The 17491-nt window shown below is 44.4% G+C and overlaps 6 protein-coding genes and 1 pseudogene across 7 annotated transcripts; 5 read left to right on the top strand and 2 right to left on the bottom strand.

Annotated features, from left to right (window-relative positions):
• Positions 1 to 1964: 1964 nt before the first annotated feature.
• TRV_07218 (uncharacterized protein) lies at positions 1965 to 2831 on the top strand (the record flags this gene model as incomplete). Its single annotated transcript, XM_003018736.1, has 1 exon — positions 1965 to 2831. One exon carries the CDS (start codon positions 1965 to 1967, stop codon positions 2829 to 2831), a length of 867 nt encoding a protein of 288 aa, XP_003018782.1.
• Positions 2832 to 3101: 270 nt separating this feature from the next.
• On the top strand, positions 3102 to 3189 carry TRV_07217 (annotated as a pseudogene). Its single transcript has one exon. The product of its transcript is annotated as a tRNA-OTHER (tRNA).
• A 141-nt stretch (positions 3190 to 3330) lies between these two features.
• Positions 3331 to 5151, bottom strand: TRV_07216 (uncharacterized protein; the record flags this gene model as incomplete). The annotated part of the gene is made up of 3 exons (XM_003018735.1): positions 3331 to 4217; positions 4271 to 4597; positions 4701 to 5151. 3 exons carry the CDS (start codon positions 5149 to 5151, stop codon positions 3331 to 3333), a joined length of 1665 nt encoding a protein of 554 aa, XP_003018781.1.
• Positions 5152 to 6400: 1249 nt separating this feature from the next.
• Positions 6401 to 6772, top strand: TRV_07215 (uncharacterized protein; the record flags this gene model as incomplete). The annotated part of the gene is made up of 1 exon (XM_003018734.1): positions 6401 to 6772. One exon carries the CDS (start codon positions 6401 to 6403, stop codon positions 6770 to 6772), a length of 372 nt encoding a protein of 123 aa, XP_003018780.1.
• Positions 6773 to 7342: 570 nt separating this feature from the next.
• TRV_07214 (uncharacterized protein) lies at positions 7343 to 8994 on the bottom strand (the record flags this gene model as incomplete). The annotated part of the gene is made up of 3 exons (XM_003018733.1): positions 7343 to 7829; positions 7923 to 8047; positions 8116 to 8994. 3 exons carry the CDS (start codon positions 8992 to 8994, stop codon positions 7343 to 7345), a joined length of 1491 nt encoding a protein of 496 aa, XP_003018779.1.
• A 5018-nt stretch (positions 8995 to 14012) lies between these two features.
• On the top strand, positions 14013 to 16293 carry TRV_07213 (uncharacterized protein; the record flags this gene model as incomplete). Its single annotated transcript, XM_003018732.1, has 4 exons — positions 14013 to 14347; positions 14517 to 14813; positions 14836 to 15034; positions 15124 to 16293. 4 exons carry the CDS (start codon positions 14013 to 14015, stop codon positions 16291 to 16293), a joined length of 2001 nt encoding a protein of 666 aa, XP_003018778.1.
• Positions 16294 to 16553: 260 nt separating this feature from the next.
• On the top strand, positions 16554 to 17000 carry TRV_07212 (uncharacterized protein; the record flags this gene model as incomplete). The annotated part of the gene is made up of 1 exon (XM_003018731.1): positions 16554 to 17000. The coding sequence occupies one exon, from the start codon at positions 16554 to 16556 to the stop codon at positions 16998 to 17000; it is 447 nt and encodes a 148-aa protein (XP_003018777.1).
• Positions 17001 to 17491: the final 491 nt, after the last annotated feature.

Here is a 17491-nt window from a genome sequence, read left to right as displayed (position 1 = left end):
CTATAGTAGATAAAATTTATATTTACCTATTTATCTATAGATTGAGTTTTATTTATTTTTATATCTAAATAGAATAATAAAAGTTTACTTATATACCTTTACTAATTACTTATAGAATAATTAGTTAGACTTATTACTACTAATAGAGTTTTTATTTAATAACTTTATCTACTTTATTACTAAAAATACTTTATTCTATATTAATAATAATTATCATTTACCTCTTTTATAGTTTATAAATTCATTATTTATTAAATACTAATATTTAAATATCAATATAAAGAAATTTATAAATAATATAAAAAATATATATTAGTAAATTAAGCTAAACTTACTATATATTTAGAATTTTATATAATAATACTTTAAATTTAAACTATATAACTCCTATAAGAGCGATTCTATTTAGCTTAATATATATAATATTAAAATTTACTACTTTAATAAAAAATTTAATTTTAAATTTTTAGAATTATTTATAATTTATATTAAGATTAAATTTTAAATATATAAGTTTAATTTCTTCTATAATCTAGATATATATAATATTTTTTATATTTTTTTTCTATAATTATATTAGTTATATTTTAATAAAAACCTCCCTTAAGAGCCCTTAATTATAATATTTAAACCTCTAAATAAATAAATAATTTAAATAGTAGATTTTTACTATTTTAAAAATTATCTATAATATAATATTCGCTAGATAAATTCTCTTATTAGATTAAAAATATAGTATTCCTCTTTTTATATTTTAAATATAGTATATTTAATTTAATAGTATTATATACTTCATTTAAATTATCTAGCTTCCACTTTATTTTAGTAAATATTTTCTTTACTTATCCATATTTTATTTTATATATAACTAGTATATTTATTTTCCTTATCTTTTTCTCTATTAAAACTATAATAGTAGGGTACTTAAGTTCTAATTACTAGAGTTCTAGTAGTAAGATAGTAGGGCGATATTATAAATCTTAGTCTACTATAGCAGAGTACTACTAGATAGATAAAATGGACAGTAGTAGAATAAAAGGCTTATTAGATAATAGATTACGTATTCTATATTCTATTACTTCTACTCCTACTACCCCTCTCCCTCTTTATACTTAGTAATAAATAGTATAGTTACAAATACATACATGTACCACGATCTTCCTAATCATTAAGCTCTTCTTACAACATCTTAGCTGACTAATTATTTTTCACGTGACTATTTCTTGGCTTGGCCAATCAACTTAGTTAATATTAGTCAGGTAAAGTGGGTCTCCCGTTATCTTGGTATCACGTGATGAACACCAGCCCTAGATATTCTTGAGTAACGTCTTCGGGCCAGGCTTGAGCTTGGAAGATGCGACTCAGTTAGCATATACAATTTTAGGACTTTGTCAAAATAGCTGCCTCTCTTAAGTAGCTCTATTACTGTCTAAAAAGTAACTAATTAAGAGGAAATAGGAAATTACATCTTTACTAGTCATTGATAAGAAGGCAGCCAGCCGGTAGTGAGTCATCTTGAGCCTCGTGCGTGACCCATGAACCAACTAGGCTGACCTGGACTTGCATATCAGCACTATAGATACAAGGGCCCTTTTCTATGTTAATGTACTATGCGAGAGGACTGAACTCATTGACAACGTATTTTTCTGCGAGCCGTCAAGTCTCCAAGCATCATCCCTCTGCCTTCTCTCCGACTCGATATTTCCATCCCACCTCCTCGCGTTTCGTCCGTCTTCGCCGCCAGACATCTCCTTTTATACCTATCAGAATGGCGCCGCCTCGGGGAAGAGGGGGCAGAGATCAACCAAGAGAATATAGAATATCAAGAGAACTTACGTTTATCTTGCGACATGCAGCGGAGAAGGAAGGAATAAATATTGACAGACAGGGCTATGCCAACGTTGGCGAACTGGTTAGCATACAGACGGGCCCCTTTAAGCACCAGATACTGATACATCCTTCAGCTGCAATATAGAAAACTCAAGGGCCTAAAAGCCACCCTTTCTGACGTCCTAGAAGCAGTCTCTACCTCCGATAAGCAAAGATTTGGCCTTCTATATATCCCAGGTCAACCTACCTCAGCTGAGATAAAGGCAACAGAAGAGGCAACCACAGGTGATGGATCCTCTCTTTCAACTGCTACCAGTCAGGCACTCGCTGCGAATGACCCGGATCCGAATAATTACCTGATCCGTGCGCGACAAGGACATAGCATGAAGTGTATCGACGCCGCTTCGCTACTCACACCACTGACCCTCTCTGAAAATCCTCCTGTCTCCTTGCCTGATACTGTTGTTCATGGAACCTACCACGCTACATGGCCAAAGATACTTCAAAGCGGTGGGCTGAGGTGTATGGGAAGGAATCACATACATTTCGCCAGTGGCCCATCTATAAGTACAATCCTGCCTAATGGGAGATATGGAGAGGTCGCAACTCCTTCAACCAAAGGCCGAGGACAGGATGGCGTAATTTCTGGGATGAGAGCAGATGCTCAGATACTGATATATATTGACCTTAAGCGTGCCTTGGCTGCTGGGTGTCCATTCGGCCTAAGCGAGAATGGCGTGATTTTAAGTGAGGGTATGTCTACCGATGGGACCGAAGACAAGAAGATTGGACTTGAATTCTTCGACATCGTGGTCGAAAGAAAGAACGGCTTGGGCGTATTGTGGGAGAACGGAGAACTGGTGAAAGAGTCACCAGACTGGATGTTAAACGCAAAAGCCCCAGCAGGAAAAGGTGGACAGAAGGGGCAGGGCGGGAAAGGTAAAGGCAAAGCCCCACGGTTGAAGGTAGAGAGAGACACGGATCATATAGACGAGGATTGATTGTATACCATTTCATGACTAGTTGTGCGATATTCATGTCTTTATAGTGAAGACTACCCGGATACATGGTCTCGGCGTAAATCAAACGAAATAACTACTATAATATTTAGTGTGAGGGAGGTTACTCGTATGAATAAAAGATGGTTCCTGCGCCGTCTTGGCGCATCGGGAGTGACATAAGCTTAAATAAGGTGAAATGTCGTAGTAAATATAGAACACCAACGAGCAGATTTTATGAAGCCAACAGGCGAGCCCCACCAACACACAATAGCATCAATGGTGTAAGGGTAGCACGGGTGCCTTCCATTCACAATTGGTCAAGCACCCAATCCGCGTTCGAGTCGCGGTTGATGCACAAGAGATAATTTAAATTGTCAGAATTTCTCTCCCGCTGCTGGCACTGGAGTGAATCTTGCTATTTATTTACCTCGATATAATAGCAAGATTCCAGCCGATGATTGCATATTCATTCGTTGGCAATGATTAAGTCTAGTTCATATTACAAAGTGTGTTCCAAACCATTCCTTAACCTCTCTAGCTCACCCTTAGAATTTTCAAACGCACGCTTAGCTTCCTCATACTGTTCATGCGGAACCCATCCATCTTTGCCAAGGAGACTGGCTCGGAAGTTCTCGAATTCGCTGAATGATTCCCCCCATTCCTCGGCCTGTTGACGTGCTTGTTTTATCTCTTCCTCTGTGAATGAAATAGGGCACTTCAGAGTCACGCCATTTCTTCGTGTTATCTGATCCCATTGTTCATAAATTTGAATGAGAAGCTCTCTCAGGGGTATTGGTCCGTCAAACGCAGACTGTTGGACAATATAAAATATAAACGAGGTGGGACACTCATCATTTCTCATTGCATCCATCGCCTTGGCTAACAGCGGGTTCATTTTTCTCGATGCCAACTCGTAAAATTTCTTTAACCTTAGGCGGTCAAGCGAATCTTCGGCCAGCTTTTTCTCCTCTATTGATAACGTATCAAAGTGCTCTGGGAGCGTAAGATGGACGGCACCCCAAGTGTATGGATCCTCACAGTCGAAAATTGAGGGAAATCTAGACTGCATGAAGATCGGGGAACTATAGGTTGCTTGCCAGTCGATTATACCCGAAACTTTTGATGGGTCCGTTTCATCAACAAATATATTGTCAAAATGAAGATCCTGGTGCATTAGGATAGGTTGAATGATTTCAGATGGAGGTATTATGTAAGGTAGAACGGTAATAAACTGTTCGAGGAGCTTGACGTGGAGTTTAGAGGAAGATGGCGTACTGACTCGTTCCCAAAATGGCAAGGTATCACCTGGACTAGCGAGGTTGAAATTCTGAACTGAACATATCTCACGCTTCGCTATAGCAGCAAGGTACTCCACAGCCGTCTCCCCTTCAAACTGTAAGCTTATAAAAGCAAAGGAATTAGTGTCTGGTTAAACTCACAAGGTCCGTGACTGATGTTTTGTTTCTCATCATTGTCGGCATAGAAGGCCCTCTCCGTTGTTGGGCCAATAACGAATCGGGATACTTCGTTTTCCTTTCCAGGCACTTTTTCAGCATTAATAGCTTTGAGGTATCCCGGATAACTTTCCTCGTATGCATCTTTATAATAGAGGCTGCCGTAGCCAGTAAACGGCGTGTTCACAAGTTTCCTCTCAATCTCAACGACATTCTTGACTAAATTGAAACGTTGTCTTTCAGACATGTTGTCCCAAACCTCACTCAATTGACGGCCGCCCACCCTCTCCATTAACATATACTCGGCGCCTACTAGATTCTGGTGTGGCCCTGGGGAGCTCCATGCAAGAACTTTAGGAACAGGAATATCAAGGACCGTGCGAAGCTATAAATGAAAGTATTCAAGTTAACACACTTTCATCCTCATCAAAATCGGAGTCAAACGTTTCTCTTACGAATTCGAGAGTTGCAACTTCACTGGAAACAACCATTTTCGGATTCCCAGCATTTGGGTTAGGTATTCTTGCTATGACATCCTTGCCATTCTCCATTTTCACCGAGAACACCTTGTTATAAAGGCCTTCTGGTAGTTTTCTCAACTGAACGCACGGGCTGCCAAGTATGGTGGAAGCACATTTTTTGAGAGCTTCGATATCGAATTCAACATACCGTGCTTTCAATTGCTTTTCCTCGTTATAAAGCCAACGGCCAGAGGTGTAAGAGAAGAGCTCGTTTGTTTCTTTAGACATGCTTGTTCTCTTGAGATCCGTGAGGGTTCGAAGATTAGTTTTGTTTGTAAGAGAAATGTCGAGTTTTCTTTGTCTCATTGAAGTGCGGCCATATAACAAGAGTTGTCTGAGTGCCATTATCTCACTCAGGCGCCGTTGGAAGGGTTAGAGTCAAATATAAACACGGGACATGGCAGAACCATTAGATACAGGTCTGCGTTGGAGAGGCTGGGACTTACGTCACGTGCATATAAGTAACTCTCAGGATTAGTCATCCTCTTGTGTCTGTAGAACTCGCAGATAGCTCATGTTCCGTTGTGGACATGGGGCATAAGGCCTTTTTGTCCCATGGTCCTGTGGTCCATGTTCCGACAGAACTGCCAGTTTCCGTATTAGTCAGCTACGGGAGTACATCTCGCTTGGTTAAAGCCGCAGCACATTTTTCTGACTAACCAATTTAGTTCAGTTAACTCCAGATCCACGGGCACATCACTAGTTACCTGGTTCCATTCTTGTCACTACCTTGTACCTTAACTCGCTCACTCAAACTAACGAATAACCCACGCCAAAAGGAAAAGAATCGAAGTAGCCACCTGGCTGGTAGAAAAACAAGTAATCACTATAGAGTGCCCAGTTTCAAAGAATGCGGCCTCTACCGCGCTCATTTGACATTTTAGGCTCTGTATACACTGATGACGTCTAGACTTTTCTATCTACCCATAACACAGCGCAAATAATCCCGCACTCAGAAGGGCGGTGGGCATGACAATGACATGGTCTTGGCATGTGGAGGCCGGGTAACCCGGAGTAACTTGCTAGTTAATCAGTTAGATACCAAGAGTTATGTTCACTGGCCAACTAACTAACTCGTCGACAGGGCGCTTAATGAGTCAGCTATTTATAGGATTATACAAAAATATCTGGCATGGGTAATTAAATATTAAAGTAAATCCGGGGCCAAATGTACTAATAATAGCTTTCCAACTTCATTATTTGTAGACATCGGTTCTAAGTGGTCGACTAGATACCTAACTAGTTATGCATGAGCAGGAAGTTTCACATCACCTTTGCCTCAATCACATCACAGTACGCTAACCATGCATTCATCCAAAATTAGATGTATACTCTGTACTTGAGAACAGATCAGCCCCCAGTCATTAAACAATCCATATTTTGCCCGGCGCTTAGCAGGGTTGTGTGATTCTCTGGCCTTGGATATAAATAATGGGTAAACTACCTACCTTTCATTTCTGGAGCTCTTCCACTACAAGTTACGGATTCACTCGAAACCAAACCTCCACTGCTGTAAGTCAATATTCATGCTCTATGATGCGAACTATTGACCAACAAGAAGTATTAGTGAAAGAATTGACTCTGTTCCACAAAAATGGGTGTTGTCAGGGAGACTATCGGCCTTCTTCGGACGCGTTGCCTGAAATCTGCATCCAGCAGACAGAAGCTACTTCGACCGTCAGTTGGTGACAATTCGGCTGCAGGACGCCGCATTATCCCAGCTCCTAGCCATGATGCAAACATTGGAGTGCGGATTGACAGGGGTGTTCAGGTTGGGAACCTCGTCAAAATTTACGTCCAGCCAAACAAGAACGCTACCAATAAGACTATACGAGAAATGGCGAACAAAAATAGTCACCAAAACATTGCGGAAACCTGGGTTAATGTCGAAGACCCTGTCGATAACACAACCGTCGACAAAGTGTTTGATGCCCTTGATGAGTGTGCTAAAGAGAATGGACATTGAACGGGTTTATGGTATTAACTCAATAATACTGGGCTCGCATGTAATTAAATTACTCTCAATATATTTGTGTTACCATGAGGGAAGGAAGCAGAGGGTGGTGATAGATTGAAATGAAGTCCACAGGGTTAACTTACATTTGACTTACCAAATAAGCTTATTCCCCTATCAAGCTAATAACTTTAGGGTAAACATCCCATAAATGTATCTGACAATATCCTATTTTGTTTGAATTTATCCTTTCCAGTTTTTATTTATTTGTTTACTTATCCGGCGTTATATATCATAAAAACTAATATAAATGCCTAAAAGATTATAGCCATGATAGCTTCAAGTAGCTAACTAGTTACTTCTTGTGGTTCTTGAAAGTTAACTTTAACTAGACCATTATTTGGGTAACTTCTACCCTTATGTCACGGAACTATACATTTTGTCTATAAGACACCCTCACATTCATCTCTTTCTAAAAGAATATACCATAACATATACTGGTCCACGGACTAGTAGTATTAATAATACTGATATCAAATCGACGCAACAACTAGCGAATAGTGCAGTTAGCATCCAACTTTATTATATATACCTGGATATTGATATAGGACATACTTCCGGAAATACTTTGTTCAGGTTCATCATGGCGATGGGGATACCCAGGCACCGTGTTGTGCCGTGTCCAAAAATGAGCTCCTGGACTCGTGACATCTCTTGTAGGCGCGCTTCGTCGTGAATTAACCAACGTTCAGGCCGGAACACCCGAGGATCATTACCAAACACTGGATTTAGCTGAACGCCCCAGGTATTCAAGCCGATGAATGTGCCTTCAGGGATATGCTGTCCATTGTATGTATCTCCTCCAGCAGGAACCATGCGTTCGCGCAACTGAGCTACAGGTGGGAAACAACGAAGACCTTCCTTTATACAGGCCTGGAGATATGGTAAGCGACGCGCTTCCTGGTCTCGAATCGGCGAGGATATCTTCCCACTGGCTTCTGCTTCGTCGATTTCCTTGGTCAGCCGGGCATATACTCGTGGATTGGACGCTACAGCAAGTAAGGTTGCCCTGATTGCAGTTGCAGTTGTATCGGAACCGGCGACCCTTAGAGTTCGTTAGAATTATATCATAATGTTAAATGGTTGATGGATCAGAGCTCACAAGGATATAATTAACTCTGTTTCTGCCTCACTTGGAGAAAGTCCATGCTTCATAAAAGATGTGAGCATGTCCTTCTTCGGTTCACTCTTGGACTGTTGTCTCTTCTCGACTTCATTACGAGTGATCTAACTGTTGTCAACGTACCACCACGAGGGACAGCGACTTGAACGTTTGGATATTATTCATAACGTACCCCCATGATTATACCAATTCCACTTTTATCCTGAGATGAAGGTACTATGAGCCTTCTCATGAAAGGAAGTCCCACTAACCAGTGCAACAGATCGTTGATTTCGATAATGACCGAGAAATGTTGAACGATGGGTAGTTGTGATTCGATTGTTTTCAGAAAGTTGGACACGTCGCTATCTGTCTTCACAAATCCCATTGGCTTTCCAAAGCAAATGTGTGTGATCATATCGACAGCCAGGAACTGGACCCGTTTGGCAATGTCAAATGCATTTGTCCCATTATCATCAGAGAGCCATTTCCGCTCAATCACATCGACAAAATCCTGGATACGCTCATCAATCATGTCTTCTAGCCCCTCCACGTCCCGTCCTGCGTATGCCCCAGACATTTGATGTCGTAGGTGATTATGTCGACCTGGATGTCTTTCAGATACTATATTCGGCACCTCAAGGTCAATCCTAATGGAGTCAAACCATGGTCCACGGGTATAATGCGATCGGGCTGCGAGAATCTTGCGTATAAATTCTGGATCATCGGTAAGGAGGTGGTTCGGCCCAATTCGAGCAACGGGACCATATTGCTGGTTGACATTTATAAATCGACTTGCGGATTCGCCGGAAGCTATTGTTTTGCACAGCCATAGGCGTGTAAATGCCGCCCATGGTGGGCCATGGAACGCACTAAGGCGCAAGTAACGTGCTGTACTTGACCAGATGACATATATGACTATCCCCGATATGATGGCAAGGCTCACAGCCGAAGGGTGTGTTGAAATGTGGGATTTTGCAGCTCTGAGCCATTGATCCGTCTCTAGCACTGCCTGTGCATAGTCTAGAACGATCGTGTGCGGAAGGATTGACGTTGTCAAATTCGAAGCCATGTTAATAAGACGTTCAATTTAATAGCAGATAACCGCCATATGCTCGCTTTCCTATCAGTATCTAGAACGGCTAACGAGCGAAAGTGGCAGGCTAGTTATATATAGTGGAAATATATGGACCAGCTTACTCCGTAAAGAGTTTCGCAGCTGCCGACCCCTTGTTGGGCCACCAGCTCAACCTTTACCCTGTTGACGGAGTAATTTACAGGGAGAAGACAGGCCGGGGGGCCAAGTTACTCTGGGTATAGTCTCTGGTCTCGAGTCACCTAGCTGCAGCCGGGCATGCATAAAAATCCAGGGTACACCATAAGCGGCCCCATTTTCAAACACGGCAGATAAGTGCTAAAGGAGGATACATGGGTTCATTCTCTGGAAATCACACTATTCAGCTGGTATGTGAAAATACTCTCCTTTCGGGGGTGTGGAATATGGGTATATAAGTGCTATTCTACTCGCACGGTTGGTTAACCAGCTATCCGTACTCCGTACAGATAATTTTTTGCATAGTGGACGTTGAGATTAGAGGTATAAAATTTTCCCTGCAGTTTGTTAGGCTGCGTTGTATTTTCTTTCGCTTCTTACTGGTGTATTTATCAGACCCAAGAAAATCCCTTCTCAAATCCAAAGGCTGTATGGAGTCACTTACTTAAGTAGTATAGTGGTTATGCAGGTGTGCAGGGGGGTTTCGCTACTCCGGCCCTCGGAAATGTGGATCTTATTGGGGCCAGAATCCGGAGTAAAGGCATGGTTATCTTTCTCCGGAATTGAGTATTGAGGCGTAGAGCTATGCAAAGCAAGGAAAGAGATAAAGTGCTCTTCTTATGTTCGCCAACTGTCTTCTAGTGGAGAGAATATTTTCTCTGTTAGACGTGATTAGCCTGTGCCATTCATTAGTAAACGAAGAACTCACATCCGAACATATAGACAGGCATCATATCAACGGGCTAGGATTTCTTTAGAACCTACGGGCCCATATCGAAATATTTAGTTAATATATCGCACCCATGATAGGGTCGCGGAAGTTGTCTGTAGGTCAAGCTCCTCCACATAGTTACGTAAACGCAAGGGAAGCTCGTTGATAGTCAGCGAAGCGGACGAAGAACCAAGAGTATAGGACTTACTAGCGATACCATTATTATCATAAGGCTCTAGAATTTAGCAAGTGCTTGACTTCCTTGTCAGTAATATATATCTAGCTTACGGAGTACTCGCCAACCGAGTTAGCGTTTACTCCGGTTACCGTAAAGGCAAACAATTAACCACCAAACCGAGACGGCGTCTCGTTAATATTATACTAGAAGACTTCAAAGGCTCGGCAATTTCAATCAATATCTTGTAAAAGTTTTTAAAAGAGGATTGAACCAAACATTTTTAGGGAGTAGTCTACGTAATAACAACAGTGGTTAGGTAACGGTCATCGAGTTATCCTTTTACCTAAAGTTTTAAGGCTATTCTACGGGCCGCCGCCCCACCCGGACCGAACCTCTCCTCGAAGCGCAATCGCGGGCATAAGTCTGCAAGTCAACAGTCTAATATCACCTCTTCCAAGGCAAGGAAGCCAATAAAGTCCCAACGTAATGAAGAGCTAACGTTGCATAGGTTTAGTGCATTCATTCAATTAATTGGGCGAAAGAGTGAGCGTATCTGGGCTCCCATTAGTTAACTTCGACGACTACTGATTTGCTGCTTCTAGACCAGTATTGGCCGCCCCGTCAACCCTGCACTTTCCATTGTACCGATGATCTTGGAGGGATGTATTTTGAGAGCGTCTTGAAAGAGCCCCATGGAGACCAAGGGTTGATTCCACATTCCACCGGGATATTGACAGAGTTTGTGGTCCAAACAAAGTATATGAGATGGTGTTAGTATGGGGTGGTAGGGAACTATCCATGGGATACCCGCTAATTGTTCAACGCCCCATAGCTCGGCTTGATGGGAAAGACAAGGTACATGCTATTGGTATGAAGTTATCAAACGGTTTAGATGGAAGTATAGCTCCATATACAGCTATACTCGTATTTTTTGTGTTGGTATCAATAGATGAAAGCCAGATGTGAGATGGATGGGTATTCTTTCCTTCCTTGATTCTCGAAAAATCAGCTAGCCTAACAAAAATTATATGAACCAACCGTTATCCTTTTCTAAATTATAAACGGCACCCTTCTACCGTAACAGTGCCTGCAATTCTCTCCAAACCGAAAACAGAAATGTACTTGTTGGAGGAGTTAATTTGTTCAATCAGAGAGCCAGCAGTGATGTCAATATCTATGGAATCTGCTTCTGAGTATGCAAGAGTGCTCTTGACTTCCTTGAAGAAAATGTTTCTCTCATTGTCGGCAGGTCACTGGGGAGAAAATGGCACCCCTGCACACCACATGCTGGATTCTGCCATATTGTCGACTATATCCACCAGGTTCACGGATTCCGGTTGATTAACATACGAAACCAACTATAGCTATCGCATAGGTTGCAGAGGTGATAAAATTTCCAATTCAAGGTTTGTATACTTTGTAGAGCAAGCGGGAATCCACAATGAATACGCTGAGAGGGAACTGGAGGGACTGTCAATCTATTGATGGGGAATTGATTCGTCTGGGCCTCCCGACGGGTAGGTAGGCTTTGTACATGCGATTCTGCTGGTATGCGGGGTCAACAGACAGGATATTTCTGCAAATGGTTCATTGAAGGAACCTAGTCGCTGCGGGGTGCTTGGTGTGAGACCCTAGGGCTCACTACATGTACATGGACATGGGCAAGTGAATTGCCGTGTTTGGCGATAAGACGAACGTGATATGAAAGCCATCACTGGCCAAGCTGGAGTGAAGACGCCAAATATCCATGGTGGATTTCATAGTCGGGGTATTGTGATGCCCCAGGTGCAAGTAATGGCATCTACTTCGTATATTAAGAGAGGAGACAACAATTCCTGCCTGGATCAAGAATCCTGGTATCACACTTCATACTTCTGAGTCGTTTGTTCAACTCTGTGGCACATTGAGAAAGGTAGTGGTTAGCAATTCGCTGTCTAGAAGGATGGTATGTTGAAAGGATGCCCTTTAAACTTCTGCGCTTGGTGGAACAACCTAAACAGCTGATTAATATAGCATGTGACTACTTTCATCAGCTGGAGAGATTCAAGTCATGTGACAATTACACAATGACTAATACAAAATATTTCCCATTAAGGAAATATGTTTCTTACTCATCTCATGACTCAGCAGTAACGATAATATTACCAAATATACATGTATCAACCAATAACAATATAGTATTTTATAGAATACAGTCTCAAGCTGTACTAAAATTACCCGTCCAAACCTAAGATGAAAAAGGGGGGGTCCAAGCATCAACGAACCATCTGGTTTCAAGGGACGAACGCGAGATCACAAACGGTAAAAAAGAAAAGAAAGGAGAAAGAGAGAAAAAAGAAAAGAAAAGAAAAGGACAACGCAAAACAAGAGTCTGGCCCTCTCGACAAGCCATGATCACCAATTTAAAGAACCAAAAGCAGATAAAAAAAAGGGGAACGATCGATCAGACGGCAAGATTGATCTCCACTACTCCATGTTTTTTCAACTAATCTTAAACGCTCTCTCCAGTCGATCTAATATATATGGTAATATCGCTTATCGCTTTTACTACTCCGTATGGGGATATGAGTTTATGGGCAGGTTTATCATCGATCCAATGTATCGAAAGCTAGCTCGCCCCCCTTTTTTTTTTGCCATCCTGCTAGGAACTTGAAAAAGATGGGCTTTCGAGAAAACAAGGCCCGTTGCACCCGCTGTTTCGAAAAAGCTCAATCCTTGCAAGTTCATAAGTAAAAGGGGGAAAAACAAAACAGGATGGATGAACCAGGTCTCAATTGTTTTTACTTGAATTGAGAAACGAGCGGCCAGCCGGGGAATGGAATCCTGGAAAATATGCCATGATGGCTTGCGTTTATGGTACGAATCAGGGGGTATAAAGGTGCAAAAAGAGGTCCATTTTGATGGTGGTGGCGGCGTCTCCTTTTTGGGTGGCGGTCAGAGAAGGCCTGTAACTCGTTAGCTGTTGAGAGCGGTGAAGCAGTTAGTAGTACTCCGTAACAGGAGAGCAAGAGAGAGAGAGGGAGAGAGAGTCGACGTGGCGTCTGTGAGACTCTTGGGTGAGGTTATAATATTGTTAGAGGTCGACAGCGAAGGTCGAGATTGCTGTGAATGTATGTAAAGTAAGTTCCAATGTTAGGCCGTCGAATGAGAAGGCAGAGAGACGCTGGACGCAGCGAGGAAAAGGCGGCTATAAAGTTCAGCCAATCAGAGGCCGTGCCCTGCCCTGTGATGTGAGGTTGGGCATGCATGAGCCCTACAGTCAGCACAGCACAGTCAAGACTCGACAAGATGCATGGTTATGCACATTTTTGACAGGACCAGCCATGAGCCGTGAGCCGTGAGCCCGTGGGGGAAGCGTCGGAAGGGCGAGGGCGAGTGAGGAGAGAAGCGAGGGACGCGTGGGCAAAGGGGGAGGAGGAGGGAGCGCAGGCAGGTCGGGGTCGGAAAAGAACGGAGGGACCCAACGCTGTTACATCTAGATGTTTGCCCAGGGTTTATGTTATCGAGAACCCTGAGAGCGATCTGTGATGATGCAATGATGCGATGATGCGGACTGTGCGACATGCCGTAGCACTGGCGCTGTCCTGACGCGCAAGGTGTCTGGAGTCTGCGGGCTCAGAGCGGAGGCCTTTAGGCGAAAAGAGGGCTGAAGTTGGGTTCTAATACCGACAACTATATGGGCGACCTTGGTAGCTGGAGTGATTACTATTGTTTACTTGCTTGCTAAAGTGGGATGGATGGATATAATTATTGGGTACGAGCGTTACGCGAGGGAGGCGAAGTAAGCGACGGGGAGAATCCCAACCCCTCATCGCAGAAAGAAGCACAGGCAGGACAGGAAGAAAGAACAAGCAGGTGGGAGACGTCAGTTGCATGACTTGCATCATCGTCACGGCGAGCGACGAGAGCAGGCAGAGGCAGAGGAAGATGGAGGAAAGGCGCGCAGTGGTTGGCCGGTGGACGAGCGGCCAATGGCAGAGGGGGACTCGGGCAGCCGCCGGAGCAGCGCGAAAGGTCTGGCGGGAGGCGCGGGTGGAGAGGCAGGCCAGGAAGGAAGAAGCAGGAAGACGCAGGCTGGACAGTGGAAGCCAGCGGAAGAAGATGGAATGTATCTTTACCTTTATCTTTGTCTTTGCCTTTTGTCGGGCTTTATATCTGTCTTTATGTCTGTCTTTGTCTAGTCGTTACTGCATGGCTGCTGCTATCTACTACTATCTACTATCTATCTCTGTGATCTCCATCTCTTATCAGCTTATCGCTCTGTGTATCTGCCCGCTGAGTCAGCTCACGTGCCACCCACCAGATCGGGTCAACCCGGCCTAGCGCCCAAAGCGGCTTAGCCTGCGGGAGACCCTAAAAAAGCAAAGAGTAAAAAGTGGGTCCCACCTGACTCTCCCTGGCTTGGCAAGGCCCTTTCCCCAAAGGGGCCAGGTCTCCACTTTTCCGTCCTTTCTGCACGCTCTTTTCGCCTTTTCTCGTCCTTCCTCGCCCTTCCGGCTTCTTCTTCTTCTTCTTCTTCTCTTCTTCTTCTCTTTCTCTTCTGCTTTTTAATTCTATAGCAACAACACTACAGACAGCAGATCCAGCAGCACCGAACAGCCCCCCGAGAAGACGCAAGCAAGCAAGCAGAGAAGACGCAGAAGCTGCAGAAGAAAGTGACCAAGATTTCATCCCTGACCTTCTGGCTCTTTTTACTTACTTGACTGGCCCATTCTCTTTTTTCCTCTTGTTTTCTCCACTTTCTGTACAGTCTTAATATATCCGCGTCTTTCTTCTTCTTCTTCTTCTTCTTACTACTACTTCCTACCAACAACAACAGCAACAAACAAGAGGACTCTACACAGAGTCCTGGCCTATCTGTGATCACTCTCAGCTCGAGATATCCGCGCCTGCGTGTCGTATTTGTGGTCTTCACTGACGTTGGTTCCCTTTTTCCCCTTTTGGGCGTTGTTTGTTCCTATGACTCCAGAGTGGTCGCGTTAGTCACATGCTAATCTCACTCACTCGATACTCGCAGTCACAATAACAACAACAACAGCCCATCATCCACCGCATAACAACCCTCCCTCCAGATACCATCGTCAGAGTCATGGCTCCTCGCTCAGCTCCCAAGACGGCCTCCATGGACATCCCCAAGTCGCGCGATGCTCCTCGCCGCCATGGCATGCTGCCTACGCCTCCCTCGTCCATCTCCCCTTGCCTCAACCCCCAGGGCTTCAAGCAGCGTGTCACCCAGGAGGCCCTCCACCAGTATAACCTCCGCTCGCCGCCGGCCTCCTCTTCCCTCGTTCCACATGACACCCGGCACGAGATAGACGCAGTCGACTCAGACATCGACCTCCAAGACACTGAAGACAGGCGTGTTCCTTCATCAGTCGCAGTCGCATCCGCCGCCGCAGCCGCTTCAAAGGGCAAGGCTGATGTCTCGGGAGACATCACCCCTGCCATGTTGGCCAGACACTACCTGCCCGACATCCTGCTCGCACACGGCCCGCTTGCCATCAGACACATCATGGGGTACTTGACGACCTCTGTGCCTGGGTTCGCCATGATACCGCCTGCCAAGGCTAGGAGACTCGTCGTGGCTGGCCTAGAGGGCAAGGCGTCGCTCTCAGCCAACGCTGACTCCATGGATGACGGCGAGGTCGAGTTCGAAAAAGTCGGATGGGGTCGCTGGGACGCCTACCGTCGTGGCCAGCAGAAGCGGGAAGGAGAGAATCATCACACTGCCACTGAGCGTGCTGGCCACGTCAACCACCATCACCTTTCCTTGCCTCACTACTACGCCCCCGCAGACTCGCCCATATTCTCCCACTCAGACTTCAACCAGAACCAAGACATCGACGAGGCGGACAAGATGTCCCTCGACGACGACGGTGCCAGCCAGCCACGCATGTACTGCTCTTCCTCTGCTTCTGAGGAGCCAGACATCATGGACGGCGACTGGGATGAGGCTGACATGACTGACGAGGAGGACTGGGCGAACATCGGTGCCGACGCACTCAGAGCGCAATCCCTCGGCCAGGAGCCTTCCATGTCGTCATCTGTCTACGCTCGAGGATGTGGCTATGGCTATGGCCACAGCTACGGCTACGGAGGAGGACCATCTTCCTCTGCTCTGGCCAAGGCTGCTCCCATCGCCATGCCCGGTGGCAACGTCGAGGAACGTGCCGCTGTCGAAGCACTCCTGCAGCTCGGGTCGATGTAGTCTCCCTTGTCCAACCAACATCGGACCTTCGCGCGTCAACTCCACCCAAAACAACACATGCATATACCTTACCACTTCATTTCTATACTTCCCCCCCCTTTCTTTTCTATTAAACCAGCATACAATATTTTAATCCCCAAGACACGACCCGAAACGAAGCCTTACCCCCTTTCATTCCTTTTTTTCCTCACGATAAAACTACGCGTGGCTGGCCCCCGATCGTATACTTATCAACCCACACTCCTTTTTTTGGCCTCACGATGTATATTTCTCTCCTTATATTTTTCTTTTCTTTTCTTTTCTTTTTTTATCTTTCCAGCGTTTTACTTAATGTGTTATCTTCACTGATCGTGAATTTCCGATCTGACGGTGGCGGTGTTTTCATCCTTTTCCTCCCTTTCTACCTCCTTTCTTGGCCGGTTGGCGACTTGCATATCTGGAATATGGCGCAAGCTGAGGAATCCACATGCGCACCAAAACCCACCGAACAACCAGCGAACGACCACTCGACTCTTTTTTTTCTTTACTTGTTTCAACATAAACGCGCGATCCGAATTGCTTCCGTGCCAGACCAGCCATCTCAACAATGGCAGCGTTATCTGAGACACGATGGGCACCGGAAGTCGAAGGTGACGGTCGAAGTTGAATTCGAGCTCGAAAAGTCGAAGTCGATCTGGAACAGAATCTGGGAATTATCAATCAATTAATCAGTTAATGGGAGAGAGAAAAGAAAAAAAAAAGAAGAAGAAAGAAAGAAAGAAAAATAACCTGGCTGGCTGGCGCGTTTGTCTTGTTATGCTCTGCTTTCTATCTTGCTCTTGCTCTTCGTTTCGTCTTCTTCCCTGTTTGTTCCATGTCCACCAGCAAAAAGCAACAGCCGTTAGAAGATCAGGAACAAGAGAGATGAAGAAAAAAAAAGAAAACATGCAAGCATCAAACAAACAAACAAACAAACCAGACCAAACTAAACCAAACAGCCATCATTCTTCCTGTTTTTCCTTTCCCTCATCTTTATACCCCCTTTTTATTCTTTCTTTCCTATGTTCAAGCATCATGATTCCCCCATATCTCATGTTTATTGTTCTCCTTCTTCCCTTTGTTCTGTCCTGCCTGCCTGCCTGCCTGCCTGCTACGATATGCCATGATACCACAACGATTTCCCCCCAACTCCATCCGCCGAATATCAAGAAACATCCAC

Source organism: Trichophyton verrucosum, assembly GCF_000151505.1.
Source record: "Trichophyton verrucosum HKI 0517 chromosome Unknown contig00936_1.f1.exp, whole genome shotgun sequence".
Classification (NCBI taxonomy): domain Eukaryota; kingdom Fungi; phylum Ascomycota; class Eurotiomycetes; order Onygenales; family Arthrodermataceae; genus Trichophyton; species Trichophyton verrucosum.
Note: the sequence above shows the minus strand (reverse complement) of the source record. Positions and strands in the feature narration are given on the sequence as shown.